Below are 17,188 nucleotides of genomic sequence, written 5' to 3'. Positions count from 1 at the left end.
AGAATGTTGGACAGCAGAATGCGTGGCAAGTTAACCCATAATCCCTCACGCCAAGGTACAGATGTGCAGGGGCTCTTAAGAGGGAAATATTATCCTTTCATACTCTAGCCATCAATATGATTTACTTAAAAGACAAATACTTCACTACTACCAGTCGCCCATAATTAAACTACAAAGTGGCCAACGTGTTTCAAGGTGGATATCTTCAACTATAATGAAAACAGACTTTCACTTGAGGCTTTACACCACAATACCCAGGTTTTAATTATTTATTCCTATACCTCTTCTGTAAAGAGCTCCTTGCCGTAAATTCATCAGAAACTCTTCTGGGTGACTGACCATACTTCTCTTCATGTAACCTCTGGTGCCTCAAGTCATCGTCATGCCATTTTCTTTCAAGTTTACATGAAGCCCCTAATGGTCTATGAAAAGCTTTCATTCTTTTTTCATTTCCAGTGGCTTTGTAGTGCTCAAACATGTATCTGTCTTCCATTTTGTGGTGATAAAACGGACGATCATGCTCTTTATATGGTATTTCCGAGTATTTTGGTGGTAACTGGCATCTCCTATTGCTTTCAGTTCTTTCAGAAGATTGTGTTCTGTAGGGCTTATGACTGTAAGTATCTTCCATGGGAATTCTTTTCAGGTTTGGTGAAGGTGACCTACGTTCATATATTCTCTGGTGGTTATTTCCATGAGGTGCAAACCTGGAATTGCTTTGTCCGTATTTTTTATCTTCTGTTCTCCAAGGCATAGGCTTCTTTGGGTCCTTACGAAAACTTTTATATTCACAGTCATAATTAACATGAGCATGCCTTTGCCTATGGTGCTCTGGACTCCTAAATGCTGGAGATAAGGACCTAAGGCAAAAATAAAATCCACTTTGAGTAGCCCCATAAAATTGAATCAACGTCTTCCTAAGAACACCTATTCTCCAAGGAAGTATAGTTTAGTACACAATTTTAGTCAACTAGTAAAAAAATTTAAAACAAGATATTCAAAGTGTCATTTGCCTGGCTGGAGTACCAAGCTTACTTTTACCCAATTTAAAGTTTTCATAGTAAAAATACCCACTCAAAATAGTAGTAAATCAATCATTTTTCTCTCTTTGTAGTTTTTCATTTAAAACTAAAATAAATTCATCGTATGTGAAGTTTCCACTATGTGAAAAACAACTGTTACACAAATTTTCACACTTCAATCATTCCCTATCATTTTCAGTGCCAAGAAAAAAATGGGGAAGTAAAAAAAAGCCTATATAAAGAAATGAAGGAAAAAAAACCCCCACCAAACTTTTTCAGTTTTTCTGCATGCTAAAACAACTCACAAAGCTGACTGAAAACATTATAAAATATCCTATTTAAAATGTCACACAGGTAGGCTTTTTCCTGCAGAAAACTGTGAGAAAGATGTTTTTATGTAACTGTGTGTACACGTACATACATGTATCCACATGCATTTCCACACTTATTGCAGCTTGAAAATATTCAATTGCTAAGATCCACTCAATTGCTTTCATTTTTGTACCTATAGGTAAAAATGCAAAACTGAGTGATGCAACCTGTTGAGAGTTTCTAGCCAAAATCTCCTTAAAGAAAAAGCAGCACAGGGCACCAGTAAGAACCAGAAAGTAATCCCAGATATAACAGTTCTGCTTGCATTCAAGTATTCACTGTACACTCTCAATACACTAATACAAACATCAAAAAGCAAGTTGCAATTCAAGGGAGTCACCTCCTTTGTACACATATTACAAACATACAATTTGGCATAACTATTTGCTCCTTTTCTGCAAGTGAGTTCAAACTCTGAAGCACAGATCTTCGCAAAACTATAATGGTAACCTCCAGTAGCACCCATACTGCTGCTGCCACCCCACGTTGTTCTGGTTGAGGCTTGCATTTCAGAGAGCACTGGGACATTCCTCCCTGCCCTTCACCCAAAGAACATGTTCACAACTATCCATCTAGTATGGAAGTAGATGAGATTTCCCTTTTTAAAAACAAATCAGTAAGACCACACATATTTTACTGTGTTATCCAACAAACTTGCATGGTCTTGGTCATCACAACTTTATTAGTCTGTTTAGAAGAACAACCCAAACCCAGCAGAAAAGTATTTCAAGCTCTTGAAAGCTAAAACTGTATTCCAGCCTCCTAGGCTTAACACCTCGAATTTGCATTTCAAGTCCTGAAAATCAGGCAGGTAACTAACAACATAAAGTAACCCGGATGCTATTCTGGTGACAATCATCGATGACACATGCTAATAGGCTAGTGTCCAAAAACAAGGGTGCCAAATCCTGTGTTTTCAGTTTGTGTTATGCTGGAAGGCATATCTAACTGCGCTGAATATCAATTTGTAAATGAGCCCCAAAGGCTCGAAAAGCCTGAGGTATGTGAACTAAGTAGGTTTTCGGGTTTTTTTAAATAGTTGATCTGCCTCCCCCTGATGACCAAGAGGCAAAACAGGAGTGAGTTACAGACATGACATGCACCAACGTGCACCAAGTAGTGCTTGAGTAAAAATACCCTTAACTAAGTTTGGTGCTTGGACTTTGTGCTTAAGGAGTTCCAAGTCTCAAAACATGCAAGTTAAACACAGTTCTTGGCAGACAGCAAAAACTTAACACCTCCAGCTTTAAAAAAAAATAAATCATAACATCAGAACTGCTAGTTGGGAAAAAAATTGCAGCAGATGTTCAGTTTAGAAAATATTTAATAAATATTTATATCATATTAATTATATTAAATTATATAAATTATAAAATACATTTTACAAGTTACAGTTCTGGATGTAACTTTCTTTTACACAAGTTATAAGTCCTAATTGTAAATCCTTATATAGAGCTACATTTCAGAACTCAAGTTATAAAGAAATATTTACCTTTGTTTCCATCGTGGTGATCTCGATCTAGACCTTGTCATCTTCTCTCATATGTTTATATGAGTTTCTTGAGGCTGTAAAAATAGTACAATTTACTAGCCTGATAACAGAACTGCACTACAAATTGCAACAGGGATAGTGGTTTTTAACAAGTGTATTGTTAGATACTTCAAGGTTGGAATAACGCATATTTTTACGTTGAATTACTTTTATCTTCAATTCCCATTTTAAGGCTAGTACCTTTTTTTCTAATTGTTGATCTTAGGATACAGCTTATTTTCTTTATAAAGATTTAATTAGTTGACCATTGCTCCCTTTTTCTCTCCATTTTGTGAAGCTGCCTACTCACTTTTTAAATATTAATGACCTGACATGCACGCTGCAACAACTGAAAGAAGTGCTGTAACTGTTAGTATGTTTTGAATGCTATAGATGAAAGGGAGAGGGGACAGCCAGCCAGCCTAAAAATCAAGTTTACTAAGAAAGGTGGTTTTGCAATAAGTTATATTCTGAACTTCATATTGAGCTTCAGATTTGTAACACATACTGATACTTTTACATGGTTACAGACCTGTTAAGCTTTAACTGCTCCATCAAGTCTTAACTGCTGTACATCACACACTTCATCCAGACAAAATCATGTATAAAAGACCACTTTTCACTTTTAGACTTAGTAACCTAATACCTAGACACACATTTAAGTATACAGCGGATGCACTATGACAGAAAGTACTGCTCCTGAATCCTGGAAGTAGCTCTAGGCATCCCTTCTCATAAAAGCTATGGGAGAATGAGAAAAGTATCAGTGGAATCCACCCTTCTTGCTCTTCTTTGCAGAAAGAGACTAGAATCTTGGAAAACAAGTGATGAAAGGATATACAAACTCACCAGTAACGTGCCTGGTAAATAGGAATGGAGTGATTATTCATTATTTAGCAAATACAAGGATTAAAGCAGACTGAAATTATCAGGTAACTGGTTAGGAGTTGGAATTTGGACCACATACCCATGCCTACAGCTCTGAATTACCACAAGACTCTGTAAAGGCCAGAAATATAAATGGGTACAAAAACAGATCCATCAACAGCTCCAAAATTAATGAACAACCAGTCACTTGAAACTGTAAGAATATGCCCAGGTCAATGTCACTCTATATATGCTCTGGTATCTTCTCTAAGTATTTGCTCACAGACACTCATGAAGACAGAAAACTAGTCTGGACTGGCCAAGTACAGCCTTTTTGACACTCCCAGTGCTCAAATCATATAAGTAAATCTTTTACCTGACCAACTAAAATTGAAAGGGGTGAAAAAAATAGTAAGCTTTAAGGCATGTAAGAAACCTGGAGACATAGTGTGCACCCACATGCTTGGCCCAGTGCCCCATCACCACCACCCAATCACACTAACAAGTCAATAATGTATTACCACTTGCCATGACTGATTTTTTTTTCATTATTATTATTAGTTCATGGCTAAAACAGTACTATCTCAGAGGAGAACATACAGCATACTTCTGACATCTACCACTACAGGTGGACATCAGACAAGCCATCTACTACATTTCAAAGTGACTCTGGAAACATTGACTTCCTGCTCATTAAGCCGCACCATAAGCTAACTAAACAATTATCTGCAAAACACAGAAGTCGCTTACTTCTGGAGAAAACCTCTTGAATTTATTTTTTAAAATCTCAAAAGTCTCCTGTTTACCATGAGAGCATTTGCTCCACAATGAATCTTTCCATCTGACAAGGCATGAGGTTGTAACAAGCGTTGCAAGGGATAGTAAAATAAAAAACCTCAACCCCAAAGTACCCCAAGGTAGAATATTTGTTCCCTGAACTTTCAAATGTGAAGTTAGCACTGCCTCTTAGATCCTAAAGGCGTATCTCGGAGGACTGCATAGCGTCAATTAACTTCAGGCCCTTCGTCTACTCAAAGATCATACTAGTCTAAGTTAAATACGATGCTCCAATGCCAGTACTCAAATATTATTTTTCAAAAAGTAGTAGTACTGTGACCAAAATACTTTCCCATTTATTATCCATAAGACACACCTTACCAAACTGAACACTATTTCAGAAACAAGAAAACACAATCCATGGCTAACACATTTTAAAAAGAAGCGCATGTCCCACAAGCTTCAGAAATTCACTACTACCCTCTCTTCTCGTAAACTTTAAGAAGTGACCATATTTTAAAGGCTATTCAAAATCTTTCTATCTTCCCTGCAGTACTGAACTTTATGCTTCATTTTCAAGTGAGTATGTAAACACCAAAAGGACAAAAGTACCATTAAACTCCACCCAGCCATTACAGAGAACCAGATCTTCCACGATCTCTCATTGCAGACCAATCAAGATAGGAACTGAACATACACAATGACAGATTCCTTATTCTTTCAAGATTGGCTAAACAATCGTACTACCAGCCTGGGAAGGACTGTGACAATATGTCCTAGATCTTGCCTTAGGGTAAAGAGGACTACTGTAACTTCCAGCAAAGACACTCCTTTTGTTTAGTGGAAAGAAAGCATTCATTTGTTTCAATGTGCCTCCCAAGAAGTGATCCATGTGATACAATTTCCTAAGAGATTGGAGATGCAATCAATACACAGCATACAAGGCAGCAGACACTCAACTGCAATCAAGACTCCCAGTGTAACACCAGAATCACAAACTAATCTATACAGAATTTCTAAGCACGTTGCCAATTCAAGTTTCAAGCTTAAATCATCTCACCTAGACCAGCAATACAGTTCCACACCAAAAGCACGTTTTTCGTGGGACGGTACCAGGCAGCAAGCCCATCTATAGCAGATTTACCTGAATCAAGTGAAGCTCCTATAGTTCCCATGTCGGCCACCCAGATGCTTCTGAAAGGCCAGATCATGTTGGAGCAGAGGTGCCAGGACCTGCTATGCTCTGGGTTCTGAATTTCTGCAGGTCCTCCTGCTGTACTTTATGGGATGTTATCACTATGAAAGCATGAAAAACTTTTTTCTTTTTTTTAACTAGGAAGCAATATTATTAGGTTCATAGTACTGCTTGTGTTTGTTGTGTTACAACAGTAAGTGACTCATTGGAGAAGTTATCAGTAACTGTGCTTAGATAGTTTTTAAAGATTAATGAGAACTCCACCTTTTATTTTCTTTTCCTTGACTTTCAGAATTGAAATCAGACCACTTCCCTCAGGAGAAATGGCCTGAAGCCTGCTGCCAGCTCTCCTTTGATTCCACCCTTGAGATCAGTGGTTTGACAAGTATGAAATTCTTGTAGTATATAGATACTATAAACCTGAAAAGAGTATCTTGAGAAAAGTGAAAATGACTAGAAATTGTATGGGGTATGCCAACCTGAACACACATTCCTTCGGAAAGGCTATACATTTTTAACAGCTTGCTCTCCTGAACAGAACATCCTTCAATCTCCTTTATTTTCTCCAGCATGAAATACAAGAAATCACAAATGACTGCAGTCTAGCTGAATGGAGGCAAATTGGAGCTTGTCTCAGTGCAAAGAGCTAAAACCTCGCAGACAGCACAGACTAAGCAGAAGTAGTTAACTCTCCTGTAAACAGACCAAAAATATGTGGACTGCTCTACATGCCTTTTGGGTGCCTTCCATCATCTACAACAGATAGTGGAGGAAATCTTAGGCAGGACGCACAAAGGGCAGGTCAACAGCAGCAGTGCTCACCGTCAAGGAGCTGTTCTTCAATTGCCTTATCACCGGTAGTAGATGGAGATGTCATTCCTCATCCCTTTATAAGGGACTGCCAACAACCATTGCCACCACCTCCCAAATCTAAGAGGAGGAAGGGATAAGCAAGTCTTTTACAGGCTGGGTCACACAGAAGGCAGGAAGACAGAGACTGACCCTTGCTGCAAAAACTACCCAGCTCACTACTTTCTCACTCTGCCCAAAAAGATAAGGAGCAGCTGCAAGCTTTTCATTGACTGTCTTCTAGGTAGGAATCAACTGGAAGCTATAAGGGACAAGCCAAAGCATGTATTGCTGCAGTGTCTGTCAAAAAACAGAAAGCAGGAATTGAGAGTCTCAACACCAACACAGCCAAGTATTTAACAGAAATACAATCAAAGTAAAAAGCTCAGCTGCAATCCAGACTTAAAAAAGGGAAAGATCTTGAAGCCTGCAATACAGAAAGCCATTTATCGTATCCTTAAATGAAAAGTATAGAACTGGCAACTTTTCCAGTACAGCTGATTCAAAGGCTATCCCATGTGGCTCCCACCCCAGCCATAGTCCAAGCAGGACACAAGCCTAACATGTTCTTTCCCATTCAGCTTCCAGGCAAATCTTACCACCTCCAATAGCAAATGCCCAGGAAAGAGCGTAAGAACAGAAGACCATCTCCCAGCAAACCAGCCTGAGCATTTCTGAATCTGCAACAAAGACTTCACATCTCCTTTAGCCAATGCTTCCCAGACTGGCCTAGGTACTATCACCGCAAGCAGAGGCTCCCAGTGCTGCACTGGGCGTGCATATACCCATTTCTCCCCGACTTTTCTACTAAACACCTTCAGCCTCAAAACCACAGCTAACAACAGGCACCTCCATACACCACCCCCAACCCTGCAGGGGCTGGAGGAAGGATGTCATGAAGTTCGCAGCCCCATGCTCCAGCACCAAAGGGGGTGCCTGGGGCAGAATTACAGCTCTGCCAGCCCAGGGAGCCGACTCCCAACTCAAGGCCTATTGCCTCAGGGCAGGACATATGTGACACGTTTGAAAACTATGAACTAGAACAGCTGCTTAAGTCAAGGACACACACCCTGGCTGAGGCAAATGAAACTCGGCTGAGGCAAATGAAACTCAGCTGAGGGATTTCTAAATCATTCCCTCTTAGACAACACAGCAGGGAACAGATCAGTGCAAATGACCATGATCCAAATTTCCATCCTTTTTCCTCACAGCCCTCTCATATTCAATGAGCGCTTTTTTATTACAAATGCCTTTTCCTGGGCTTCTGTCACTCTCCAAGTGCCTTCCACACCTCCAAGGTTATGCTTTTAATTTCCAACATATTTTGTAGCAGGTCTGGTGGCACCACTCCCCAGCCACTGCAGCCTTGCTGCCTGAACCCTCACCACCACCACCAGGGAGATGACAGGGCTATTCCTTCCTTTCTTCCTCTACAAACACACATTTCTTCCTCTTTCTTGCCATGCTGTATTTACCAAATTTCCTGATCTGGGAAAGGTGGGCAGTGATGGCAGGAGCCAACACTCCGGCCAAACGTGCCACAACCCAAGGATCATGGTGAGCTCTGATGCTCCAGTTTATCTGCTGAGACTGGGCCTCCCCAGCACCAGAAGCACTCCTCTGGCCTCCTGAAACTGCAGTCACTGCAGCTTTAGAGAACTTTTTGTCCTCTTCCTCAGGTTTTTCCTCTTCCTCTGGCACAAGCTGGTGAAGGCAAGCTTTACACAGGTTGTATCCCAATACCAAGGACTGTTAACAGACAGCCAAGCCTCATGTTAGCAAGGGCAGTGTGCGGGCATCACTCTCCTCTGTTTGCTACAGAGATATAAAAATTATTGTTCTCCCTTACACTCGCAGTAGGATGAAGACCTACTACAAAAGTATAGGAAATACTGTATGCTTCAGCTAGGCCTAACGGACCACTAAACAAGTTGTAAGTAAATCCTTGGGATACATCGAAAGTACTCCCTTGTGTATATGAGCAAAAGAGTAAAAATAACTGAGTAGATCTGAGCATGTAATTTAAGCTTAGTACAAAACGAACCCATTTAATGACACTAATTAGCAGGCAATGCCTCACCTTTGCAGAAAAACAGACTGTAATGCCAACTTGGAAAGACTGAGCAGGATAAATCTGTATCACATAATAAATTAGGTATTTCACTCTCAAATACTTTTTTTTCTTACACAAAGAAAGCACAACCCATAAACATTTTATTGAGCCATTTCTATAATGCACTGAATTAGGGGACTTAAAAACCCATCTACTACAGAGCCTTAAATGTCACAGCACCCTCCCCAGCTGCTTCTGCCTACCTGTCTCTAATGAAGCATGTTAAAATTGCTCCCATCATAGTCCCAGAGACAAACCGCAACAACTTTCTACCTACTGAAAGCTCTCCAACATGTACAAACTGTGATGGAGTCCTTTGCCTTTCCACCTTAAGTCACAAATCCCCCAGAAAAAGAGAAGAAGCTTCTGTTTACTCAGTATCGGCAGTGCCATGCAGCAGTGCTGCCAGGAAGCTGGGAAGTCTGGACCGCCTTCCTGAGCCACACCAGAAAAATAAGCCCTTGCTGGAGGACTCCTAGCACATTTCTTCCCTTCCCTGCAGACAGCGAGGACCTGCTGCCACCTGAAAGGAAAAGCAAACCTGTGTGCAACCACATTGCTCACCAGCTTGCTGTGACACCACTATGTAACCTCCTGACAGGTGAACACCCACGAGGCAAGACTGCACTGAAATCAAGCCCATCTCATCACAGCGCAGGCGGATGGAGAGTTGGTTTGATTGCTTTTACAAAAGCGGTGGCAGATATACCAGTTATTTTGCTGAAGGCAGATCTGGAGGAGTACATGGACACTCATTAAGACAGACAACTGTTTATCAGGGTAACAGGGTGTGCCTCTAAAGGAAGTTAATTAATTCCAGCTCACCTCATCAACACCAATATTAAAAAAAACACCAGAAAAATCCCCACGGCTTCTGGTTAGTTCTTCAGAGCGAAAAGATGAAAACAAGGGGAAAGACTTAGTCATCAGTGTTCTTTGCCCCTCTGTGCCTAGTCCTGTGTCTCACAGGGCACCACAACGTGGCTTCTGTCACCAGAGAACCTTCCATGCCTTTTGCATTATTTCTTCCCCTCCCTTCCTGGCATCCTCTTCCATGCTCTTCCTCCAGCGGTCCACACCCAGCAAACCTTTCACCAAAGATTCACTTTTCTTTGAGGCCCACAAACACACAAGGTAAGCAGGTAATTAAGATCCCCCAGCAATTTGAGTGGCCTTTGTTTTAAACCCTTGTAATTCAGAGACCTAAACTATATTTACAAGTGACTTGGGGCATTTAAGAATTGCAGTAAAAATCAGGCGTTGCTGTTCTGGATGGAGTTGAGCCAAGTAAGGAGACAGCTATCACAGATTCCTCCGGAGACACTACTTCCTCCTCAGGTGTATGAATAACTGCACATAACCAACTAAACCAACCAAAGTAGTATCAAAACCCCACAGATTTGGTCAAATCAGCATGAATTTATCTTGCTTTGGTTTGACTCAACCCTGAAAATACATTAAGCTAAACCAAAGACACGCTAAAACTCAGATACGACTGCTACACAAAACCCAAGTTTTATAAGAGTTATTATAAACAGGCTAACTGGGGTAAATCCGTGGGTGACAACATCTAAGTGACCAGGAACAGGGATCGCTAGTGTTAATGCCTTGCTCACCTCCGAGGAAAACGCTGTCCTTACACCCGAGCTGCGAGCCGCTACCTCAGCCCTGCGGCTCGCCCGGCAGGCTCACAGCCACACGGGTTTTCTGGAACCGTGGCGGTTCGGGGGCGCGGTGGCACCGGCAGCCCCAGGGCGCCTTGTCGCCCCTGGCCCACGCTTTGTCCCTCGCACTCGGCACCCGCCGAAGGCCGGAGCCACAGGCGCCGTGCCACGGCACACACAGACGGGCGCGCACGCACACAGGCACGCAGGCTCCTCGCAGGCGGGGCGAGGCGGGTTACGGCTGCCGCCGCTCCCGGCTACTCTGGATCAGCAGATCCAAGATGGGTTCGGCAGAAACCCCGCCGGCCCCCCGCCCCTGCCGGCACCGACCACACCACCACCCCGGTCTGCGCGGGGAAGGAGTAGCGGCACCTCCCACCCACCTCCCCTAGGCCGGCGGGCCCTCCGGTGGGCGACGGAACTCCGTGCATCCCGGCCCGGCGGAGCACCCGGGGCCCGGCCCGCCCCCTCCCGGCCACCGGGGCGGGGGATGGGCCCGTCCGGCGCCGGGCGCGCAGACGGCGCTGGCGGGGACAATGACCGCCACCGCCACCGGGCCTCGAGCTCCTGGCTCTCCCTCACGCCGCCCGCGGCACCGGCCGGCACCCCACCCCACCCCGCCACGCCACGCCACGCCACGCCAGGCCTGACCAGGCCCTGCCGAGGCGGCGGGGCCGAGGCCGGCCGGCGCCCACACTCACCGCCAACGGGGCCGCTTCCGGAGCCGCCGCCGCCGCCGCCTCCCGCCGCTCCTCCGGCCGCCGCCGCTCCGCCCCGAGCAGGTGCCGGGCGAGGAGGCGTGGCGGGTCCCGGCGGGCCGCGCCGGGCGCTGCTGCTCCCCACGGGCGCGGCGGAGAGAAAGGGCGGGCGGAGGGCGGGCGCCCCGGAAGGGGAGGGCTGGGCGGAGCGGGCGGGCGGCCGGGCGGGGCCTCCCCTCACGGCTGCCCGGCGGCCCCTCGTTCGGGTGCCGCCTCCCCGCCCCGGGCTGGGCGCCGCCGCGGGAAGGGGCTGGGCGGCCCCGTGCCGGCCGTTCGTTCCCGGCTGCGGCAGCGCGGAGGGGACGCGGCGCCCTGGCCCTTCCCGGGGCGCGTTCAGAGCCGTGAGGAGCCCCTCGGCTGGGAGGCCCCGTGAAAAGCGGGATCCTCCCGTGACGCGTCCCGCCTGGCCCTCTCGGGCCCGGGGAACGGCTGCCGGCCCCTGCGCGGAGCCAGGGGCGGCCGGAGCGGGGCGGGCCCGAAGCGCCGGGGTTTGCTGGGGAGGCGCCGCGGCCTCGGCTGCGATGTGGCGGGGCGGGTGGGCGAGGCGAGGCCAGAAAAGTCTCCCCCAGGCCTTACGGGCCGGAGCCACCGGTTAAAGCCGCGGCGGGGCGGGAGGCTGGGCAGGCGCAGCCCCGGGGCTGGGCTGCCGGCCCTAGCGCCGCCCGGGCTTGCTGGGCGCGGGGCTCCGGTGGGTTTTCCAGAGCTCTCCTCAAGTTCCTGGGGTGCCCGCTCGAGTGTGCGCCGCAGCCTTGAGGCACTCCCCGGGGAGACTGGATCGATTTGAACACCCTTCTAGGCCGCTGGGATGCCTCCCTCCATTGCCGGTCACGACGCCCAGCAGGCCTGACAGGTCTGCCCTTTGAGTGAGCGAGTTTCTTCGGGAGCTGTAAATAGCAGAGGCTCGCACCAACACATACCAAAGCCCTTTCAAAACAGCGTGTCTTTTTATGGTAGAAAAACAGAGAAACAATGATCACCCAAAACCACTTGTGAAAGGAGACACTGACACTGTCTAGATTACATCAGGCATCCAAGGGTGCTGGTCAAGGATCGTGAATACTAGTTTAGTGCATTGTCAGGTCAACTCATTAATATAAATATGATTCAAGTCAGATGTAGGCACGTGTTTTTCTTCTAGCCCAAGCACAGAATTGATGTTGGTTTTGTATTTTTACAGTAGCTGCAGGAACATGGGCCATACCCCAATAAGGCATTGTTACAGTGGCACAGGCAGACATACTTGACCTGGCATAAAGCCTGCCAAAACCAGGTTAGCCTGTCAACTTTTTTTAAAAAAAAACAAACTCTGTGTTACGCGGTCTTGACATTTCTCATCCAGCTCAGAGCCATAGTGCTGCGTTTACTCCATTGTCAAACCCTGGCCTAACTGGGTCACGTTAGATGTTTGTGTTCACTGGATCAAGAGTGGAGAGGAAGGGCTGCTTACTGTTGCCCTCTTAATTAGATGTACTTCAAAGCGGTGGTCTTGGTTTCATTATGTTCCCAATACCAGCGTGGCTGCTGCCTTTGGCTATCCTTCAGACTTTCAGCTGCTGACATTTTCCTGCCCTCCTTTTATATGACTGATCTTCTAGTAGAGCATTACCTTCAGATCTTCATCTTCTCAGCCTTGGCAGAGTTGCTGTAGGTGGGACTGAGGGATCCTGCTTAACTGCTATAAATCTGGTTGCTGTCTTTGCCCACAGGATCCTGCTCGGTTCTTTCCATACTAGCTCAAACATGGGGAACCCCACACGATTGCCCTACAAAATAATTTCTTGCATTCACTAAAACACTTTGCAGTTCTCATAAGAAAAGCATATAGAAGTATGATTTTTAAATTTAGTAGTAGTGTGTTACTGCATAAGGTTCACTGAAGTATATGGCATAGAAATACAGTGGCAAGCTGCACTAAACAATGCTTCCGTCCTCTTCACTGTGTTAGCATTTTTGTTAATGGGAGCTCAGGGTGAGAACTGGGCAGAGTGAGCTTTAGATCGAGAAAATGAGACCAAATTGGGAAGATGCCGTTAATCTGCACTTTCCCAAAGAAACCTGGGCCAGCATGGGGGGACTCAACAAGGTAATGTGCAGTACCAGTTTGGCATACCTCTTAACAATATGCGGGATATGTACAGGCAGCTATCATTTTGCTCTTGAGAGTACGAAAGTCGAACTAACAGAAAAAACATTTTGTTTTCTTCCTATTTCAGCTATTGTAGTGGTTTGCCTGTTCTCTGCATATAGGGGGGCTAGTGCTGCCCTGAAACTTAAAGTTAAGCAGACGCCTCACCTGAAGCAAAAATTGGTCCAAAGCACTAAGTACAGACAACCCACCTCTATGTGCATATGATAAACTTCTACGTTACGTAAACTAAATTATTAAACTTCATTATTAACCTAATTACTTGAATTCACCTCAGATGGTCTTGATCCAATATACGTTTACCCTGATGGATAGCAGGACGGATACTATCCCGATGGATAGTAAGTGCACAAGGGTCTCAATAGTAGGTAGGGACTTAGTACTCTAAGACATCAGGAACATTAAACACACTTCACAAGTTAAATTATTATTCAAAGCAGTGTCTGTTAGTAGTTCCACAGCATTATTATTCTCCATCTCTAAATTCTGAAGGCTATTCTATTGCACAAGACTTGGCAATTACTGCTTATTAAGACTAATTATTTCAATCTATTTCCATGTTTTTTTCTAATTAAGTATCATTAGAATAAAGAATAGCTTTCATATTCCTTTAATGCTTAATTTAGTAAACATTCCCTTTGGAAAGAGCATGGCTGTGGTTTACATGCTAAATACTTGGAAATGATGAATGGAAGTCACCTGGAATTCAAAGGTAGAAACTAGCCCTCGATAGCAGACAGATCCTGCATTATCTGCTCTTTCAAGGAGGCATTTCATTTTCCACATAAAACATTACTATTGGCACTGAACTTTATTGAACCATGTTATGTTAGTTTTTTTAAAAGTGGAAGTAAAACTTCCCTTGATCCCTGGCAGGGTCAGCCGCTGAAGCAGGCAGAGCAAGGCAGCCCGAGCTATGCTGGGGAGCGTGGCCTGGGCTTTCCCACGCTGCCAGGCTCACTGCCACAGCAGCCGCTGCCGAATGCCTGGTCTCCCCTGAGGTGGGCCAGATAAGTGAAATTAAAAGCTCTTTGTAGGGAGTGGGTTAGCTTGGTTGTCACACACAATTCATTTTGCTGTCTGCAGACAGAGCCCATAGAAAGCAATACTTAAAGGGGAAGAAGCACATCGGAGCAGAGAGAGGGTCTGACAGAGTCTACATCTGCAAAGCCATGATCCACCATGAAGAAGTGCTGTCCGAGGGTAATCATGGTTTTACCAGCCAACATCATAATATCTGACAGGAAATGTTTTGTTTGTACTTCGCTGTCTTGTTTTGCCTCCTGGTAAGACTTACATGGCTTCATTAACTCGGATCTCTGCTTTTGGAAAAGTTTCATATTTATGCTTTCTTCTTCCACTTCTCATCCACACCTACACCTTAGCACAACCAGGCATTTTTTTTCTTGGAGTTTTACCAAAATACTTTCACCAAACCACAAAGCCACAAATGTCTCCTGTCTTGAAATGAATCGGCTGCCTAATTCTTTGCTGGTGTGCTACTTATTTGCTTCTTCCGATAATAAATAATTTTTAAAAAAAAGGTATCTATTGTTCAGTGGAACAAAATTAGCTAAACTTCTAAGACCCCAGCAAAGAAGCGTCAGCTCTTTCTCCTGCTTTATGGAAAATGAGACACTGGTGTTTAGGTCAAGTCCTGAGGTTACTTGTCAAAATAACTTCAAATCTGTTCACTCCTCATCCAAACAAGGCCAGAATTCGGTCCAGAATAAAGCAAAAAACTCAAGCAAATTCATTTGTAAGAACTTTCTTTAACAGCTTTCTGTGGAACCGTGGTATTTTTTTCAGTCTAGGCTCAGAGCAACAGATAACGATTGGCTCCTTATTTCCTCAATTAAGTCCTACATTATTTAGCTTTCAAATTTAAGGAAAGCTGTAAAGTAATTGTTTAATTAAAACCCAAAGGAATGTGAGAGGATGACTGACTGCATGACTTGGCTCCGATGGTATCACCAAATTACTCTTTAAAGAGAGCCTTTAGCGAGGCTGGGCTCTCACGACGTAATAATGCCGGTATGTTTTATTTATAAGGTTACCATAACTTTCCTGTAACAACATGTGAAAAAGTGCTGTTGCCGCTAGGCGTATGGCCCTTGTAAACTTGGCAGGATTTTGGCAAAATACCAGTGAAAACAATCTCAGTGTATGAATTAACACTGATGTGTGACACAAATACGGTAACAGGATTTTCAAAGCAAAGGCTTTGAACCAGGCTTATCACCCAAGAGGCCACAGCAGATTAATTTGAGGAGGAGGCACAGAAAGGCTGCATTTCCTTGCCTATGCAAAAGCCAGATCTTGGAAAGGTGAAAGAAGGAGAAATTGCAGTGAAACAGCAGGATGGTAAGTCTGAGGAGGGACGAAATATGAAATGCCCAGCCTGGCAGGATGTGGTGGGCATGACTGATTCTAGTTTGTCTTTGGACTTTATATGTACAAAGTATCTTCGCATTCTTCACCAACTGTTACCTTCACCCATACTGCTTCCCCTCCCTCATTCCATCAACTTGTTTATTTGCTCCATCCATCAGCAGCTTCGTTTGCTACCGAATACTTTCTGCCCTAAAACCAGATACTGGCCCAGGAATATCAGCATCAATTTAGCTTGTAAAAACATAGGTTAGAAACACAAACATCTCTTGCCAAAAGGAAAAGAATTCTGGCCTGGTCTTCACCTAGGGAAGCTTCAGCCATTTCTGGCCAGAATTACATTCATTGCTCATGCCAGCAGTGCTTCATTGCTGGCCCTGACACACTACTGCACATACTCGGTCTCCAAAAAGATTCCTCGGACTTTTTCTCTGCCAGCTGCCGTGTGGACAGTCTTTGTCCAGGAGCTGAGAGAACAAACTCATTCCAGCAGGCAACCACCAGAATTTGTACTCTTTTGGATTTGTGTATTTGAACTAGGAACAGGTTTAAGACAAGAAAAAGAAGGAAAAGGAAGGAGTGAAAACTGTTCCTGATTGAGACCTCACACCAGGAAAAGTAGTAGTAACTCCACAGAATTTATTAGTATCAACCCCCATAGCTCTGCATATTTAATATGCTAATAATATTTCAGACAATGTTGCCATCTGTATTTTAAAAGATAGAAGCTACTCTGAAAAGGGATGTGTGAACATAATATGGTGTTACAGAGACTGCCCTGATCCTGTTCGCTGTGCTGCTCATGTATCGAATTCCGTGCGAATGGCTGTTATTTCTATAAAAAATGTGGAAATACTGTCAGAGTAATTTCCCTGATTATGAACATCTCTCACACCCATTAATTTTTTCTCCAGCTATGTAATTTTATGTTCTTGGGTCCATTCTGTACAACGTCAATCACCTACAATGGCCGTGACTTCCAAGTTACCTCTTTTAGACACAGCAAGAACTTGGGAGTGGTAATGCAAAGCTGCTGGTTTATTTATGTAACTATTTTAAACACTTATTCTTAGAGCAAGAACTTTGTAAAGCATGCAGCACACTGCTTGCCATTTCCTTTTATTCAATTAATCTCTCCTGCATCATAGTTGTATTTTCTCTAGAAATCATTAAGGCTTGATTTTAGCAGGGATACACATCTAGTTTTGTAATGCTCCCAAGTGAACGTTACACACCGGCTTGCAGAGCATTTATTCAACCCTGAAAGCTGCAGGCCTCAGGTCATCATCGAACCCACTGGTTTAGAAACATTACTACCTCAGTCTTGAATCATTAGAAATGCTCTAAAATGTATACGAGCTGGAGAACAAACAAAGCAACTGAGAGGAAAACAAGTAACAAAAATTATTTTGGTGGTCAAGAAACCGTTTTCTTATACTTTACATAATTATTTTAAAAGCTTAAACACCCTTCGCTGTTTCTGTCTGCAGTTTTAAGGGCTTT

General features: G+C 44.4%; 1 protein-coding gene across 3 annotated transcripts in view; it reads right to left on the bottom strand.

Annotated features, from left to right (window-relative positions):
- Nucleotides 1-11,258, bottom strand: part of BCLAF3 (BCLAF1 and THRAP3 family member 3) — a 35,788-nt gene extending 24,530 nt beyond the window's left edge. For 2 of the 3 annotated variants that reach the window (XR_008820138.1, XM_056328081.1), the window contains exons 1-3: nt 11,092-11,257; nt 2,887-2,960; nt 282-860 (exon numbers count right to left, since the gene is read on the bottom strand). Coding sequence is in view for 2 of the 3 variants with exons in the window: in XM_056328081.1 (XP_056184056.1) it covers nt 282-860; nt 2,887-2,927 (620 nt within the window). In the remaining variant the exon portion in view is untranslated. Of the gene's footprint in view, nt 1-281; nt 861-2,886; nt 2,961-11,091 lie in introns of all 3 variants that reach the window. The other variant, XM_056328082.1, reaches the window with a different exon arrangement.
- Between the last annotated feature and the right edge of the window lie 5,930 nt (nt 11,259-17,188).

The sequence above is a fragment of the Falco biarmicus genome, chromosome 2, assembly GCF_023638135.1.
Source record: "Falco biarmicus isolate bFalBia1 chromosome 2, bFalBia1.pri, whole genome shotgun sequence".
In the NCBI taxonomy this organism is placed as follows: Eukaryota; Metazoa; Chordata; class Aves; order Falconiformes; family Falconidae; genus Falco; species Falco biarmicus.
The sequence above is the reverse complement of the archived record's forward strand: the minus strand, read 5'-3'. Positions and strand labels throughout refer to the sequence as shown.